General features: G+C 54.0%; 1 protein-coding gene across 3 annotated transcripts in view; it reads right to left on the reverse strand.

Moving 5' to 3' along the window:
- Positions 1–16,460, reverse strand: part of ZNF385C (zinc finger protein 385C) — a 76,273-nt gene that overhangs the window by 39,267 nt on the left and 20,546 nt on the right. For all 3 annotated transcript variants that reach the window (XM_040536787.1, XM_040536786.1, XM_040536788.1), the window contains exon 2: positions 11,643–11,882. In XM_040536787.1, the coding sequence (XP_040392721.1) occupies positions 11,643–11,882 (240 nt within the window). The remainder of the gene's footprint in view (positions 1–11,642; positions 11,883–16,460) is intronic.

Consider the following 16,460-nt stretch of genomic DNA (forward strand, 5'->3'; position numbering starts at 1 on the left):
GACACAGGTTGTTAATGAAATTCAGGGCCCTAATGGCAGAGCATTAGGAGTAGGAAGCGTTGACAGAAGCAGATGTTTCTTTGCAAAGCCACGGGGCTGCAGCATCCCTCTGCAGAGCTTCCAGGAACAGGGAGAGCCGAGGAGCTGGGGGGCAGAAGGGGCCGGCGCAGACTGGGGGGAAGCGAGGGGCTGCACGTCGCAGCCTGCCCCGGCACGGCCACCACTCCCTCCCCCCAGCAGGGCTCATATCCCAGGGGAGACGAATCCCAAAGGAGGATCCCCAAACAACCCCCAGCAGCTCTGCAGTGCCTGGCTTGCTCCAGCAAGCCTGCTCAAGCTGCGCCCGAAGCCCAGGCGAGCAGCAATGCAGAGGGAGAAGGAGGGGGCTCAGGAAGCAGAAAAAAAAATAACATTAGAAAGTGAAATTAAAGAGCTTCTCTTCCACATCTCTTCTCCCAGCATCTCCATCAGCTGGTGGCACAGCTGCTGCCAGCACCAGTACAGGATGGGACCACAGCCAGTCCAGCCGGTGGCACTGGGGAGATGCATCCCGGAGGTGGTGGGAAGCTGCGTGCGGCACAGACTGAAATGCCCAAAGCCACCTCCCATGGGAGCAGGGCTCAGATGCTGCCGTGACCCCCCAGCCATGCAGCAGGCACCTGGCACGATGCAGCCACAGCCAGCACCACGCTGCTCACCGCTACCAGCACACATCCCGCCCATCCACCAGTCTGGCCCAGTTTGGGCACAGGTGTTCCTATGTCACCAATTTCACTGGGCTCCTTGTGAGGATGGGCTCCAAGAACCAGAAGGGAAAGATCACTCTGAAACCTACTGAGATCAGTGTTAAAATCCTCCCCAGCCTAGACACAACCGGAATGGGCTGTCACCAATTTTAGCCTCCAAAAGCAGCCTGGCAAATACTGCCCAGATTTGGCAAAAAACACGTAAATAAATGAGAGATGAGACAGAGGGATAAAAACCAGCAGGAAGCTTCCCCCCAGGACTGATGAGACTTCCTTGAGCCTTTCTGGCTGGCTTTGTTCTCTGAGGATTTAGGGTATAATTTGGGGGTGAAAGACGCCAGATAGGATCAGGACTGATACACCTGGAGGACGTGTATCGGTTTTCTTCCTGCTCTGAAATTTGAGCCCCGCCATAAGCAGAACGGCTCAGGCGTGGAACAAGCGCCTGGGGTTGATGCCGGCGAGGGCAGGAAGGCAGGCGCTGACCTTCCGTGCTCCCGGCCCCGCTCGGGATTAAGATAACAGATTTTAAGGGCTGACTTCCCCCTGGGGGGGTTCTCACACAAAGGGGATGGGGTTTGCTGCTGGCCAAAGCTGCAGAGCTTTATTTACTTATTTTTAAAACAACTTCCCTTGATCCTTTAACGAACTAATTTCATTTTAATGAATTCTTCCTGGAGATTTCTGCGTTTACTTGGGTAAGAAGAGCAAGGTGGAGCAGGGAGCCAAGCGATGCCGTTCATGTGCAAGGAGAAGGCGAGTGGCAGTGCAGGGCACAGGAGGCTTTACCACAGTGCTGAAGGTTAACCCCAATTTTCCCTGTGGAGGCAAGGTCTGGTCTCATCATGTTATCTGGGCTCCCGACAAACACCTAAGCTTTTCTTTCCTCTTACTTTAATCTTGCCGTTTCAGGAGCAGAGAACAATATTGCCCTTTCATTAATTCCAGCTCCTGGGAGAAATCTCAGTGATGGAAACACTCAATTAAGGGCCTTTTTTTTTGTAGCAGAACAAGGCATCAAAACATAGTTTGCCCCTCATTTTAGTGCTGATCCACCTCCAAAAAAAAGGTAGCTTGAAGTTAAGTATTCTCAAAATTCCCATCCTGTAAGGGCCATGAGAGCTGCTGCCCAGGTGTCACCATGGAGAACAGCCACCACAGGAAGCAGAAGTGCCACATCCCTGGTGACATTAAACAGGGGCTCAGTCCGTTGTCACCCTCACAGGGGACAGGGCTGGATGCCCGCATAGAGCCCCAGGGACAAGCAATGACTTGAAAACAGGAGATGCCTCGCTCAGAGCTGCAGGATTTGGTCCCCATCACCATTAATCTCCCCTTTCAAAGGGAGAGGCCTAATAACAAAGGCATCCAGAACAGGGCTGCAAATAGGTGGAGAAACCGATCACCCAAAACCATTTAATTACTAGGAGAAGAGATGGAAATTGCACCTTTTGAGCATTTCAGAGACTGTGTCATATTCTCCCTTTGATTTTGGAGGGTGGGAGGGAGCCCCCAACCCTGCTGCAGGTTGTGACCACTGGGATGGCTCCTGCAGTGAGCCCTGTGTTGGGAACAGAGGAGGAAAAACCTCGGATTTCCCACAGCCATGAGCAGTCCTAAACAAGCACATCCATCCTAATCCCCTAGTTTTCAGGTCTCCAGCCACATCCCAGGGCCTCATGGTGCTGCTCCTGGTGACACAGTGATGAACAAAAAGTTATTCCTCATAAATCTACAGCTGTAGAAAAAGGTGAGTGAGTTTACAAGGAGCAGTAACAACCTGGGGGCAGCAGGGGGGAAGGAAACCTAACTGCAGGTGCAAACAGCCAGCCCAATTAAGCAGCAGCCCTGCTCTAACACTAATTGCCTCCAAGGCACTAGGATGAGGTCAGTGCAGGGCCCATAGGGCGAGCACCGCACAGTTCTTGTGTGCCGATGCGCAGAGGTGGGCACGGTCACTCCGACAGCCACCCCAGCCGTGCACAGGCACCACAATCATCACGGGGGCCATCAGCTTTAATTAAGACATGCTCATGCTCCAAGGGACTGAGCTAATGGAGTCACCATCACCATCATGGCTGCATCGATCAGCGATGATCAAGCCGACGACAGCTCCAAAACGACAGCTCCTTAACGATTGATCATAAACCTTAAGGAAGGCGCTGCAAAACGATCAGTTCTCAGCAAAACCGGAGCATCCTCTGGGCCTCCATCCCAGACTGCAGCACCAGTGCCCGACCTTGCAGCCCGTGCCAGCCGAAATGCAGTGACCAGGGCCAGGTCCCCACCGTGGGGACACAGAAGCCCCTCGGGGGCTCGACTGTCACAATTTCTTCAATTTGCCAGAATCTGTTTTTTTTTCCTGCATAAACACGCAGTGATACCAGCCTGTTAGAGGAAGGAGAGATCACCCTGGGAAAGATGACATCCAGCGTGATGAGGGGAGATCATCTCTTCATAGAAATTTTTATATTGCTTACGACTTACTGTCTGGGAACATAAAACAGTTTAACCAGCCAGCCCTAAATCACCCTGACAGCTTTACACTACCCACAAATCTCCGCTTGCACTGATCCAGCTCCATCCTACCTGTCTCCCCCCTCCCTATTTTTAGGTTTTATTATTATTATTTTTGATGTGCGCTTTCTCCACTCTTTTCTTCTGGAGCCTGACACACGCATGTGCACACGCATTGAGACGGGGCACAGAGAAGCTCAGGATGGGAAGTGCCAAGCTCCCAGCTCTGTTCCCTGGGACCCCAGACAAGGCACCCCCAGGACTTGATCCCCCGTCCCCCACTGCTGCCCTTTGGGACTTGTGCATCTCTTGGTGTTGTGATGTGCTGGCTGTGATGTGCTCGTGCTTTGCTGTGCAGTTACTATTTTCCTCGCTTGAAATAAATCCCTGGCTTCCCTCTCCCAAGTCTGCTGAGCTGATGCTGCGCGGGGAGCTGAAGTGCTCCGTGACCGCCTGCTCCCCACCACTCTTAATCCACTTCTAATTAAGACCACGCATGACACATCCCTGAGCTAAGTGGCCATAAAATGCCATTGTTGCAATTCAACAGCAAACCAAATGGAAGAAAATTACAGCAAAATCCAAGATTAAGGACAACGGGCTCACAAAATAGAGTGCTCAAAAATAACACGAGGCAATTTCCTCCTGACTTTTTAGAAAAAAAAAATCACCAGTGCCAGTGGCATCCTCTATACCCAGCACTGCTAAACCTCTGCTGCCGGCTCATCCCACTGGTGCCCCGTGCAAATTAGGAGTGCTGCTGCCTCCCTCAGCATCCCAAAGACCTCGCTGTGCCCCCCGGTCACTCACCCACATTGCACAGGAGGCTGCCAACCCTCCCACACTGACCCAGCAGCCCCCAACAAGGAGAGCTCGCCTAAATATTTACGTCAGGTAGGAATTCGGGCTGTGAGTCATGGAGAATGCATCTTAATGTAATCCTCGAGCCTTTATCTTAGTTTATCATCTTCGGGGTTGCGACTCATCCCCAAGTCACGCACGCACCCAGCCGCTCTGGTCTCTTTTTAAGGCAAAAGCCTCCCTCGGGGGCAGCTGGAGCAGCTGCCGCGGCCCCCCTTGTGCCCCCGCTGCTGGGGGGTCTCCGACCTCCTCCCTGCTCCCGAGCACCACGCGACAGCCTGCTTGCAGCTGCACTTGCATAAGCAGAGCCTGGTAGCTTCTCTGCATAATATTTTCTTTTTTTTTTTTTGGCCAAGAGTTTAAATTTTAAGAAGCTTTTTTCTTTAGAAAAAAAAGAAATGTGTCATCTGGGAAAAAAAATCCCTGCAGCCTCTGGTCGGAAACGAGCACGCAGAGCGAGGGGCATGCCCCGACATGGCAAGTGCCGCATCTAGAAAATCCTTCCAGCAAAAATTAACAGCTAATCAATTTATTTTGTATTTGAAGTTCGACTCAATAAAACCAGAGATTAATTGAGGCAGTTATTAAGCCCCAATAAGATGAATGGCAGGGCTTTTCGATAGGGGGGGTGTGTGGCAGAGAGCTAATGGGGTATTTCCCGAGGATTTAAGAGTACGGTTTTCCCCAGATAACTAGCACGAGGCTAGCCACGCTAAAAGGAGGGCTCAGACTTGTAGAGCCTCCTGCTGCAGCCCTGTTCCACCTTTCCTGGAGCAGACACGTCCCCAGAGCACTTCTAGGGCATCATTTGCCCCCTACCCCAGCAGGGCAGGGTGCTGCCCCCACGTGAAATGGCTTTTTCTGATATTGAGACCATGGAACAGGACAGAACTCATCCTCCAAGCTCTGGCAGCGCCTCCATGCCCTCACCAGATCTTTGTGCAGCCCTGGACCCAAGCAGGGTTTGGTGTCACCAAGAATCCCAAGGGACAGCCCCAGCAGGAGGGCAGAAATCGAAAAACAAGTAGACAAAAGGAAAACCCACAACTACACAACCCCACATCTTCAAGTGACCTTTGATCCCAGCAAGCATCTCCAAGATGCAAAAACAGTGAGAGATTTTTCCCCCACTGAGATCCCAGGTTATTCCAATCTGATCTAAAATGCTATTTTTAGTCATCTTTGCACGCAGCTGAAGGGAGCAGCTGAGGCCAACTGAACAGGGCTCCGTATGTTTGCCCTTCACTGCATTTACAGAAGCCTAAAACATGAACCTTGCTACTGTTTTGCCACGAAACCATCGATCGGGCACGCCAGCAGACATAGCAGCTGCCAGAGCTGAATATTAAAGACACTTTAAGGCACAGGGTGGGTACCCAGGGCTGCTGCTGCGATGTTCGGGTGATGCTGATGCCCTGCGTGAATCCACGCTCAGCTCCCAGCGCCCTGCACTGCTCCTTCTGGGGATGGGGAATGGGTCCCGCTTCCCACGTGCAAGTTGCAAGTGTTTCCAGGAGTGAACATGGCTGCTAACATGGCTAACAGTGGTTATTTAGGGAGCAGGAAGGAGAAGCCTGATTAAAGCCTGGGGTTGGAGGGCAGGAGCACAGAAAGCAGCCTCCAGCCACGCTGCTGCGAGCGGAGCCCAGCCTGGGTGCCACCCAGCACCACCGCTGAAAATCTTCCAAAGCACCCAGAGGAAAAAGGTTTGGATGAAGATTAAATAAATATCAATACAAAGAGGCTTGGGGTAAAAGCAGGAGAGCCCTCCCGCCACCAGCACTGCAGAGGTGGTGCAGCGAGCCCAAGCTGGAGGAGGAACATCAACGGGGAGCGCTCGCCCTTCCCCGCCGCTCCGTCGGGCTCCCGACTGTTCCTTTCACCCTGCTCTCTGTAGCTAATCCCGTCAGCTGACGTTATAATCACAGGCCCACTCGGCCGTGCCAGGCGAGCGAGCGCCGCGAGCATGTCTCAGGGGCCAGCTGTACCCTTTGTTTTCCCTGCCAAATTTCTCCGAAAAGTCCCCAAAGCGGGAAAGCAGCAAAACGACCGCAGGAATTCAGGAGAAAGGCGGAGAGGCTGCTTGTACCCTCTGCAGCATCCCTGGTGCAGCTGCCAGCCACGGGTGGATTCTCCCAGCGAAAAATTAAAACAAACTGGCCAGGGAAGCTGGGTACCTCCCTACAAAGCCTGTCCCATGATGCTGCCCTCATTGCACAATGTCCTTGCACATGGTGCTGCTGGGGAACAGAGCAACGGTGCAGGCAGAGAAGTAAAAAAAAAACAAAACTTCTTGCTGCCATCAGTCCTTACCCCTTTATAGCCAAACCCATCTCTAAAGGGTTCCTGAGAAAAGCCATGCCCTCACTCACATGGGTTCATCACTTTGGGAGCTGGATCTTCATCCCACATCACCCGTCACCACCAGCACCGTGCCCAAGGTCTGGTCAGCTCATCTTATAGCTCTTAAAAACGCAGCCTGAGCAGCAAATGAAGCAAAGCTTCCCCAATTAGGCTCTAATCCTGCACGTTTGTGCATTGTTTAAATCAATACTTTAGATTGTATTGCTGGCAAAGCAGCACAGAGCGTCGCCCTGTTTAATAAAGGCAATTAGGGGATTCTAGACATAACAAAATAAAAAAAGACACACTAGGTTGGCACCCATTTTCTTGGTAATTAACAGCTGAAGAGATCCGATAGCAGGGAGAAGGCGGGGAGGAAATGCTCCCTGCAGCTGACCTTTTGAGATTTTGGGTGCCAGAGCAGGATGGCAGCAACAGCAGCCTGCCTGCTCAAGGTCAGACCCCCGAGCTCCCCCCTCGCCCTGCTTGCCATGCCAGGGGACTGCTTTTCCAGATGGAGTTCAGGATGGTTTTCAGGACCCGTCTACCGACAGGATTATTCCAGTCCTGCAAAAAGCAGGGCTGCAAACCCGTCCTATTCATTCAATGCAAAAGCTGCAGGGACCCTTCATTTGCTGGCACAGCCCAGCTTGCTTCACACCAGCAAAGACTTAAGTGACAGGCAGACACGCCACCCTTCGCTCAAAGGCACAGCACCCCCCTGACCCTTCCTGTTTTTTTTTTTCCTTCCTGCAGTGTGACGTTGTGCCAGTATGGCTCTGGGCTGGATAAACCAGCCCTCATGCACCGTGACCCGCAGCCCTGGGTCTCCACGGAGCCTTTTGCAGAGGAGGCTTCTCGCCAGCACACAGACAGGATGCCGAGCCCACCTGCACCTTCCAAAATCCAGGAATTAACCTAGCACTAGATTGTACAACACTGAATCTGCCCCCCCCCCCCCCCACCAGACGACCCCAACCCCTCCACAGTCTCCATGTCCCCCCCCCCCAATCCTGACAGCCTTCCCCTCTGCTGCAGAGCCAGGGCGATGCTGCAGCTGTCACAGCGATTTCCCTGCGCATCTCCAACCTTCCTGCTCTGCAAACGCGCGCAGACAGATGTGGCAGCAGCTAATTGGGGAAACCTGAATCCTTTTGCTTCGTAAGGAAGTTATCTCACTGCCACGCTGCTGAAGCTGGGGAGAAAAAGGCACCCAAGGGAGATCCAAAGCAAGCTCTGGGGGGAAGGCACCGGGCAGCCCCCGCTTTGGGCGCATGGAGCAGGGGAAGAGCTCGTGACATGGATTGGCACCAGGGCACAGCCTCCTCCCAGTGTTTTGGCCTGACCCTGCCCATCCAGCCTCGGTGCTGGGCTCAGAAGAGCAGCCCAACACTGCCACAAAAGCACGTTGGAGGCTGGTTGCAGCCATTTGGGTGGAGAAATGCACGTTTTGCTTGTACAACACCCAGAGTGACAGGCTCTGGCTCCTCTTTGGGGGAGCACAAGAACAGTAGGAGCAAACCGAGCTAACTTGGACACCCTTGAAAATCCCAAGCAGTAATTAAATCACTCTTGACCCAGTTGGATTTGAACTGGCATCTGCAACACGAAAACACCCTTCATCTGTGGACACCCGGTATCTAATTGCTGCCTGCGCAGCCATTCAACACAAGACAACAGAACACAATTTGCTTTGCAAGAAAACGCCTAATGAACAATAATTTGTTTTAAGTTGGGGGTCTTCCTAGCATAGAGCTAATAAATTGTAATGATACTGATTATTGCATCTGTTTGCCAGCTAAGCTCCTCCCCAGCTTTGCTCCCTGAGCTGTGAGCGATTACAGCCTTTGCAGAAATCACTGATCACAGAAGCCGGAGGGGGAGCAGGGAAGATCTCAGTGTCTGTAAGAGCTGCCTTTGATGTAGCTGTAGATGTCAGCGTGAGATGGAGATTCCAGCTCAGAGGAATATTCTGCCTTTGTCTAACTCAATTATATCATTTAATCTGAAGCCTTTAACGACCACCCCTTCTCCTCCCGGAGCTGCTCAGGCTCTGACACCGGCAGCCTGCCCTCTCCTCGGGCAGCAGCTCAGTGCCAGGACGGGGCAATGTCTGCTGTCACCCAGAGGCACTGCTGGAGGGCTCCAAGGAGGGCGATGTACCTGGGCAGGACCCCCCCAGCACAGGGGTACAGACCCAGGCAGGACCCCCCCAGCACAGGGGTTAACCCAAGAAAACCACCAGCTGCAAACACGCTCTGAGCCCTTGATACAGCCTGGTGAAGTGCATGCCGGGGGGGGGGTTTCCAGCACTGGTCCTCACTGGTGTAAGGCAGAAAAAGAGCTGGATTTTGGGGATGGGTCCCTCTCCCAGTGGGGATGACATGGGGTGGTGTGGCACCAAGCACCCACTGTGCCAGTGAGTGACAGAGGGGACGTGGGCATCATGCAGCTGGGTCCCAGCCCCAATTTGTCATTCACAGCCACGTGCCCTCGTGGGCCTACGCTTCAGGAGGCTGGGAAAGGTTGCCGGTGACAAAGCTGGAAGTGACATTTTTAAACAACAGCGTGGGGGAGAAGGTCAGCTCCGGATGAGCAGGCTGCACCACGGCAAAGCCCAGTGGGGACAGGGCGGCACAAGGAGGAGATGCTGTCTGCACCTCCCCTGCACTAGCAAAAAACAGACTTCACTTCGAATGCCAAAGGGAAGCGCACGTGTGGCTGACAGCACAGCAAAGCCCCAGAGGGCTGTGACTGCTGCTGGAGCCAAGGCCAAGGCTATGCAGGAGGTCAGGGACGATGCAAACCCACGAAGAGCACACGCCGAGATTCTTTGGCTCGGTGGGAACCGCATCAATGGGCAGCCTCCCATCGAGGCCACAATCAGGTCTGGGGGGGAGAATCTGGAAGCTGCAGGCTGGAATTTATGAGCCCTGTTCCCATTAAAATAGCAGGCCATATTTCCATCTGTCAGTAAACGATGATAAACAGAGCAGCTCCTTTGCATATCCCGGGCCTCGCTCAAACAAAACTACCACTGGGGAGAACAGGGTTTGGCATACAGATGACAGCTGCCATGCTAGGAATTTATGGCTCTGGCCTGCGTGGTCTTTAGCAAGAGCAGGAACAAGTATTTCTACAGGCTGTTCCCTTGGGGTCTGCCAAGAACAGAGCCCCACAGCCGGGACCCCTCGCACCCCCCGTAGTTTGCTGGGGTTGAGCATCCTCCTGCCCCAGCTGCCAGCAACAAGTCTTACCCTGGAACCCACTGTTTGCAGGTTTGTGTTTGCAAAAGCATTGCATGTTTATTTGCCAACACCTTGAGTGTTATTAAACAACCGCTTCCTGGCAGGAAAATAGGGCTGAACTCACAAGTGTTTACTGCTTTTTGGAGCAGCAGCTCCTTGAGGGATATTGAGAGAGAACCCCACGCGAGCAGCAGAACCACAGCAGAGGCACAGAGTGCAAGGTTGAGCTGTGGGACACGATTTTACAGGAGCCCAGCACATCCCTGCCCTTTCCTTTCCCCATTCCCTCAACCTCTTGCCACATTCACACACCCTCACTCCATGTAAATGCACCAATTAGCTACTGAAGAGACCCCAGCTCATTAATCCGCCCTGTAATTAGAATGTAAGGAAAGGAGGACAGTCACCTGAGCGGGCTGTGCCATGGGGCAGCCGCTGTGCCGCCAATCCCCAAACATCGATGGGAGCCCCGGGATGCACCAGCCCTGCCCCAGGCTCTTGGCACCGCTGGACCAGCCCCAGCTTTGTCTGGCCTCAAGGACAACTTCCTTTGGTTTGTTGTATAATACATGCAAACCCTCAAACTCCAACAATCCTTACTGCAGGGTGACATTCATTGGCACGTTTTGCTGCTTTTATGCAGGAAAAAAAAAACCTCCAGCAATCAGCTGTAGCGAGACCAGGTCAGGTAAACGCCAACAGATGGCACAGAGGGCGAATGAGTCCTTATCCTTGCACGAGCTCCCATCCTGCACTCGAGATGCGCTGAGCCCAGCGGCACAGCACCTGCCCATGTCCCTGTGCCATAACCATGCAGCCCCTTGGCTGCCCCAGCAGTGTCACCAGTTCCTTTTTGCACGTCCCTTTTTCGCCCTAGGGAAATAAATTCAAACAGCTTTAAAATGGTCATCACCAGAATTTTGGGGAAAAAGAGCAGGCAGGAAAACAGAGGCTTAGGTAGTTGGATTCAGTGTGGTAGGGATCATTTTATTTTTCTTTAAGAGAATATTTGTCCAGCCACCAGAAGAGATGCTCCTTCCCCTGGGTTGCAGGCTGGCAGCTCGTAATATGCAACTCCGCACCTCCTCGAGTTGCAGACACCAAGCAGGTGCTGAGCCTGTCTGCGGGGAAGATGTTGGACTCTTCTCCCATCAGCCATTAATTTATAATAATTAGGTAACAAACAGGAGCTCCCCCACCCAAAGAGAGAAACTGGGGGGAATCATGCCAGTGCACTCCCCTGTGCACACACATGGGAGCCGTCCCCATGCAGCCTTCCCTGGGGCTGCACAAGAACCAGCGATCCCTTGCCCCAAACCAGAACAGAACCATTTGCTGTGGACATCATGTCACAGAGCTTTTGAGAAATCTACCCTTAACCCTCAGCACCAAAATCTAAGAAGCTTTTTGAGCGAATGGCAGCCAAACCTGGCACAGTTACAGGAGAAGTGCACGGCAGGGGGCTGCAAGGACAAGGTGGCACCTGGAAGCCAGATGCCCCAGAGGCCATCACATCACCCACCCCAATGGCAAGCCATGAGAAATCCAGAAGCCACCAACTGCACCAGCCTCACAGACAAAAAGTTATCTTAGAAAACCCTAGAAGATGCTCCTGATGACACAGGGCACCAGCAAGCAGCACATGGACAGGACCCACGCCTGTCTGTCTGTCCGTCCATCCATCCAGCACAGCCAGTGTGGGTTCTCAGACCCAACTGCCACAAAACCACTCAAAGACTGGTGGTGACAGCAGAGCCAGGAAGCCCCTGGAGCTCAGGGACACCAGCAAGCAACAGCCACTGAGGCCACAACACTGCGTTCCCGAACATCCCACAGGAACATCCCACAGATCTGGCACTCCAAACCCACAGGAGCAGCTGTCCCAGAGCAAGGGCAGCCTTTGGGCAACGTCAGCCCGAGCTCCTACCTTGGGCCGCCGGCATCTTCCCCTTGTTGAGCTGCTTGAGGCGCTTCTGGTGGGACTTGCCGTTGTAGTGGATCTGCGCCTGCGCAGCCGAGTTGAGCTGGATGTTGCAGACCTCGCAGAGCGTGAACGACTGCTGCTTCTTCTCCCGCTTCAGGCGCTGCTCGGGCTGGCCGCTGGCCGGCTCCACCAGCCGCAAACCGTTCTCAGGGCTGTGGGACGGGCTCAGGGGTCGCTTCATGCCTGCGGGAGGAAGGACAGAGCTGCCATCAGGACAGACAGGCCAGAAGAGGAGCCAGGTGAGGTGGAGAAACCCAGCTCCGGTCCCACTCCTGCGTGGTGCCCAGGCTGCCCAGATACTGAGCTGGAAGAAGTGTTTGCACCTCTACAAGGAATTGCATTAGGCAAGATGACAAGGAGCATCGTTCCTAGGAGGACAGCGTTGGGGCAGGGACTTCCGAATTTCTAGCACCAGCAGAAGCTCCTCACACCAGCTAAGACCTTTCTCGTTCGCTCCCAAACAGCGCTGTAACTTATCTATAGGCAGAGCTGGGATGAAACCAACCCATTGCAGGCAAGAAATTCAGCTGGAGGGAGCCGTGTGCTGGTGTCCCACAGCCCGTCTCAGCCACAGGCGCTGTCCCCTCGAGCATTTCCTCACCCACATGAAGCAGGTGCCTGTCCCGGGCACATAGGGTGGATTAGCATCAGCAGCTCAAGCCCCAGCTGCATGCAGGGACAGCGCAGGGAAGAGCTACCCACAGCCCCAGGGGTCAGCTGGGGACAGTCCCCACAGCCCCCTGTTGCTCCAGGGGAGTGACCCTGGAGCAGGAACCACTGGGACACCCAGCACAGAGCCTGGAGGAGGCGCAAAGGTCACCCAAGCCCTGCGATCCTGTTACCGCCTCGGAGCAGGCAGCTGCCCCTTACAAGCACAGGCGGGCACGCTGCGCCAGCACCGAGCCACCCCAAGGGGCCACAAGCAGGGACAGGGGTGCTCAGGGTCCATGAGACAGACCCCAAGGTCTCATTGTGCAGCAACGTGGCTGGCACCCATGGGATGCACTCAGCAGGTGACCTGTGCACCCCTCGGGGATTAGAGGTGAGGAGCAGAGGCAATGGGCAGCCTGAAATGCCGCTGCCACCACCATGGCTTGGTGTGGCAGCAGCCTGGAAAGCTTCCTCCCAGCAACTGCTCCCAGTGGCTTAAAGCTTCCTAATTTTTGCTTTTTCTTCCCCAAAATATCCCTCCGGGATTTCAGTGCTCCAAGGAGCATCCCTGCCTTACTGCCAAGCAGCTCTTTAGGGCTCAGAGAGCCCAGGTGCCCAAAAGTCCCCTCTCATGCAGAGCGCACAATTTTGGCACAGGCACCTGGCACAGCCACCCACCCCTGGAGGAAGGTGCATGCACCAAGCAGATTTCGCTGCATGAAGACCACACAAGAGCAATTCAAGCGACCAAACCCCGAGGCTGGGTGAAAAACCCCCGGGGCGCAGACCCGGAGCTGAGCCGGGCGGTCTGGGCAATGCAGCTCCTGCCAGCAGCCCCACGATGGCGCAGCCGCTCTGCCTTTTTTTCCCCCCACCTCTGATACGGTCAAAAAGGACAAAAAACGAGCAAAGGGAGAGAGGCAGCACGCAGAGGGGCTGGGAGCTGCAGTGATGGAAGAAGAGCGGCTCGCCGTCCCTCCCATGGGTGCATGGCTGTGCACCCCATCCCGCCACCCATCCTCCGTGGGCACAGACTGGAACTGAGCCCCAAACCCCACAGCCCTGCTGCAGGAGCTCAGGTCACCTCGGATGAGCTTCTCGGACAAGGGTTTGGGTGCAGAGCTGGACCAGGAACCTGGCAGTGTGCTCCAGCTGGGCTCAGGGCAGCAGCACAGCCCAGCCACCACCCGAAGTCCTGATCCACCTAAGTCATGCCATGATTAGCCAAAAGTGTCACCAATACATCCTTAAACTCCTGCTTCGCCAGCTAAAAATATGCTAAGCAGAGCGTAAAAGGAGCTTTACATTAAAAGTAAGTAAATCTAGTTCTTGGCAGAAGAATCTAGGTGTCTGAGGTCCCTGTGCAGCTGCTTGGGACCTGTGAACTCTGGATTTTTTTCTCTCAAGCCTTTAGGATTTTTCCTGAAGCTCCAGCTTCACCTCGCAATGAAAATGAAAGAAAATGTACACCCCCTGGTTTGGAGATGAGTGAAAAACATAGTCTGGCCCTGAAAGGCTCAAGAAGACATGGATAATATTTAAAACAACCTAATGTTTAACATAAAACACTTGATGCTTTTAAATTAAGCCTCCAGGACTCCGACTGAGCTGAGCCTCCTTGCAGCACGAGCTGCCCCATTCAACCAAAACACCTCATTTACGGACGCTCCCCAAAACCCACAGCAGTCGATAGCACCTGGAGGGGCAGGGGACCCCGTGGGGACCCTGGGGAGGGCCCTTACCAGAAAACACCACCAGCAGAGCAGCCCGAGAGCAGGTCGGGGAGATGATCAGCACCAGGAACGTGAAACAGGGCCTTGGGGACACAGCAGGACACCCAGGGGCAAAGGCAGGTCCTTGGGTGCACCTGGCACGTTCCCCTCCATGGGTATTTATAATGCAATCACACCCAGGGACGCACAGCTAAAATTGGAACATTATACGGGCAAAGTATCCCCAAAATCCCCCCGTCTTATAAAAAGGAGCTGCTGCTGCTCTGATCAGACCAAGGCTCCCCAGGCCATCTCCCGTTGCAGTATTTAAAAGCTCTGCCCTAATCGCCTGCATGCCCATCTCATTCACTTAATTTCTCCTCGGCCTTCGGGGCCTCTTCTGCTTCTCAGGTGTCAGGACCTGAAATTTTGCTGTCTGGGGCTTGCCAGCCCTGTGTGTGTGCAGAGGAGCCGGTCTCCATGACTGACAGCTCCTTTGAGAAGGATTTCTCCTTATCAGCAGAGCACCGCAGACGCTCTGGAGGCACCCAGCACCCCTCAGCATAGCCTTAATGTGGGGCTGGGGTACTGATAACCCCCCCCCCCCCAGCCCTCATCCTGCCTCTCTCCTGTGTCGGTTTTTGTTCCAGTGGTGCCCCCGCATGAGAAGGGGTCGCTTTCAAAGGGGGGAAACTGAGGCACGGTGATGATTGAGTCACCGTGCCTCAGTTTCCCTCCTATGAAAGCAACCCCAGAGGGACTCTGAGCCAAACCCAGGGTCCCCACGCCCCAGCTCCACCACCCCAACCCTACAGAGCTGCTGGGGCAGCACTTCCAGCCTCTCCACGGAGGACCACAAGCGGCCTCATCTTTTTGGGGGGGCCTCCTCATGGACCAAGCTGCCACTCGCCCACCTCTGCCCAGCTTTAAACTGCCCACGGGGAGCAGAATGATCCCGCGGCCACCAGCATCACCAAGACCTCCAGAAGCCGGGATGCCTCCTCCTGTCTGCAATTTACTGACCTGTGCTCAGAGCCTCCACTTAGGGAGAGGGGCTCCTGACGGGTGCGAAACGCTCCCTGACAGATGTCCAAATCTCTCTGAAATCAAAGAAGGTCAGAGCAGCTTAGGTGTCACCGCAGCAGCGGGTGCTGCCTCAAAGGGCTTCTCCTCCCACCGTGAGAGGTTTCCAGGCTGGTTCTGTACTCCTGGGGGGCACGGCAAGCCCCCAGCCACACCAAACCCTTGTTCCTCCAGACCCTGAGCATCCCATGCACACCCAGCCACCAGCCTGATCTTGCAGCTCCCCATTCTCCCAGCTCAACGGAGTTTCCCCTAAAAATCTATTTTATTATTTTTAATTTTATTATTGATTGCAGTCCAAGCTAATATATTGATTTGGGGACAACAGTCCCCTCATCTCCCGTTGAGTCACAGCAACCCAACCTCATCCCTCCAGCCCCAGCATACAACTCCATGCAGCCGGTTTTTTAATCTTAAGGTCAGTTTTATGCTCCTGTATCATAGTCCATAACCCCAGGTCTCTCCCTCTTTTTTAATAGCACCATAAACATGGGCTGCAAAAGGCTGTAAAGCGGTGACAAATGTTGGGTAAGATTTAAAATCCATGCATTAAATACCCGAAATAAGTGCTGTTTTATAGGCGGCGCAGGACTTGCCTCCCTTCCGAAGTGCATTGGTGTGGGTGAAAGGAAAGTGAGAGAGCAAAGCTGTGCCTGGCTAGGAACGTGTAATTCCACGCACTCCAGACATTTTGCAGCCACTGACCACCCAGTTTGGCCCCACACAGTTCACAGTCCCACCACCAACGATTTCACCACCCAAGAGCAAGCCCAGATGCATTTGGATTGGGGCAGGGCACAGCTGGTGCTGCTCCAGGGACACTGCATCCCTGGCACCAGTTACACTGATGCCACAACCCAAATTCATTTCAGCCCCTTGGGGACCCGCAGCTGAACACCTCAGGGCTGGTTTTGCCCTATCCTTAGGATGCAGAGTGATAACCCAGCTACCAAGGAGCAGAACGTTTTTAAGCATTTCCAGGCTCACCTAGGGCTGTGAGCAGAAAGCATTGAAGAGTGCCCCCAGCGACTGGGGCAGCTTGGAGGGCTCACCTCTGCCTCACCCAGCAAAAATAACCCAGGGTTAAAGACGTGCAGGGCACTTCTCTCACCCCAATCTCAGCTCTGGGCATCCACCTACCACCAAGCCTAATTTACAACTCAATTCCCAACGCCTTGATCTACCCACACATGACAGCCAGGGGTTAAATCGCCCTGCTCCATGACCCCACTCCCAGGGAGTTGCCACCACACCTCAGAGCAAGCCAACCCCAGATGTACTGACTTGGGATTTAATGATGGGTGAAATGTATGGA

The sequence above is a fragment of the Cygnus olor genome, chromosome 25 (assembly GCF_009769625.2).
Source record: "Cygnus olor isolate bCygOlo1 chromosome 25, bCygOlo1.pri.v2, whole genome shotgun sequence".
NCBI classification, from domain to species: Eukaryota; Metazoa; Chordata; class Aves; order Anseriformes; family Anatidae; genus Cygnus; species Cygnus olor.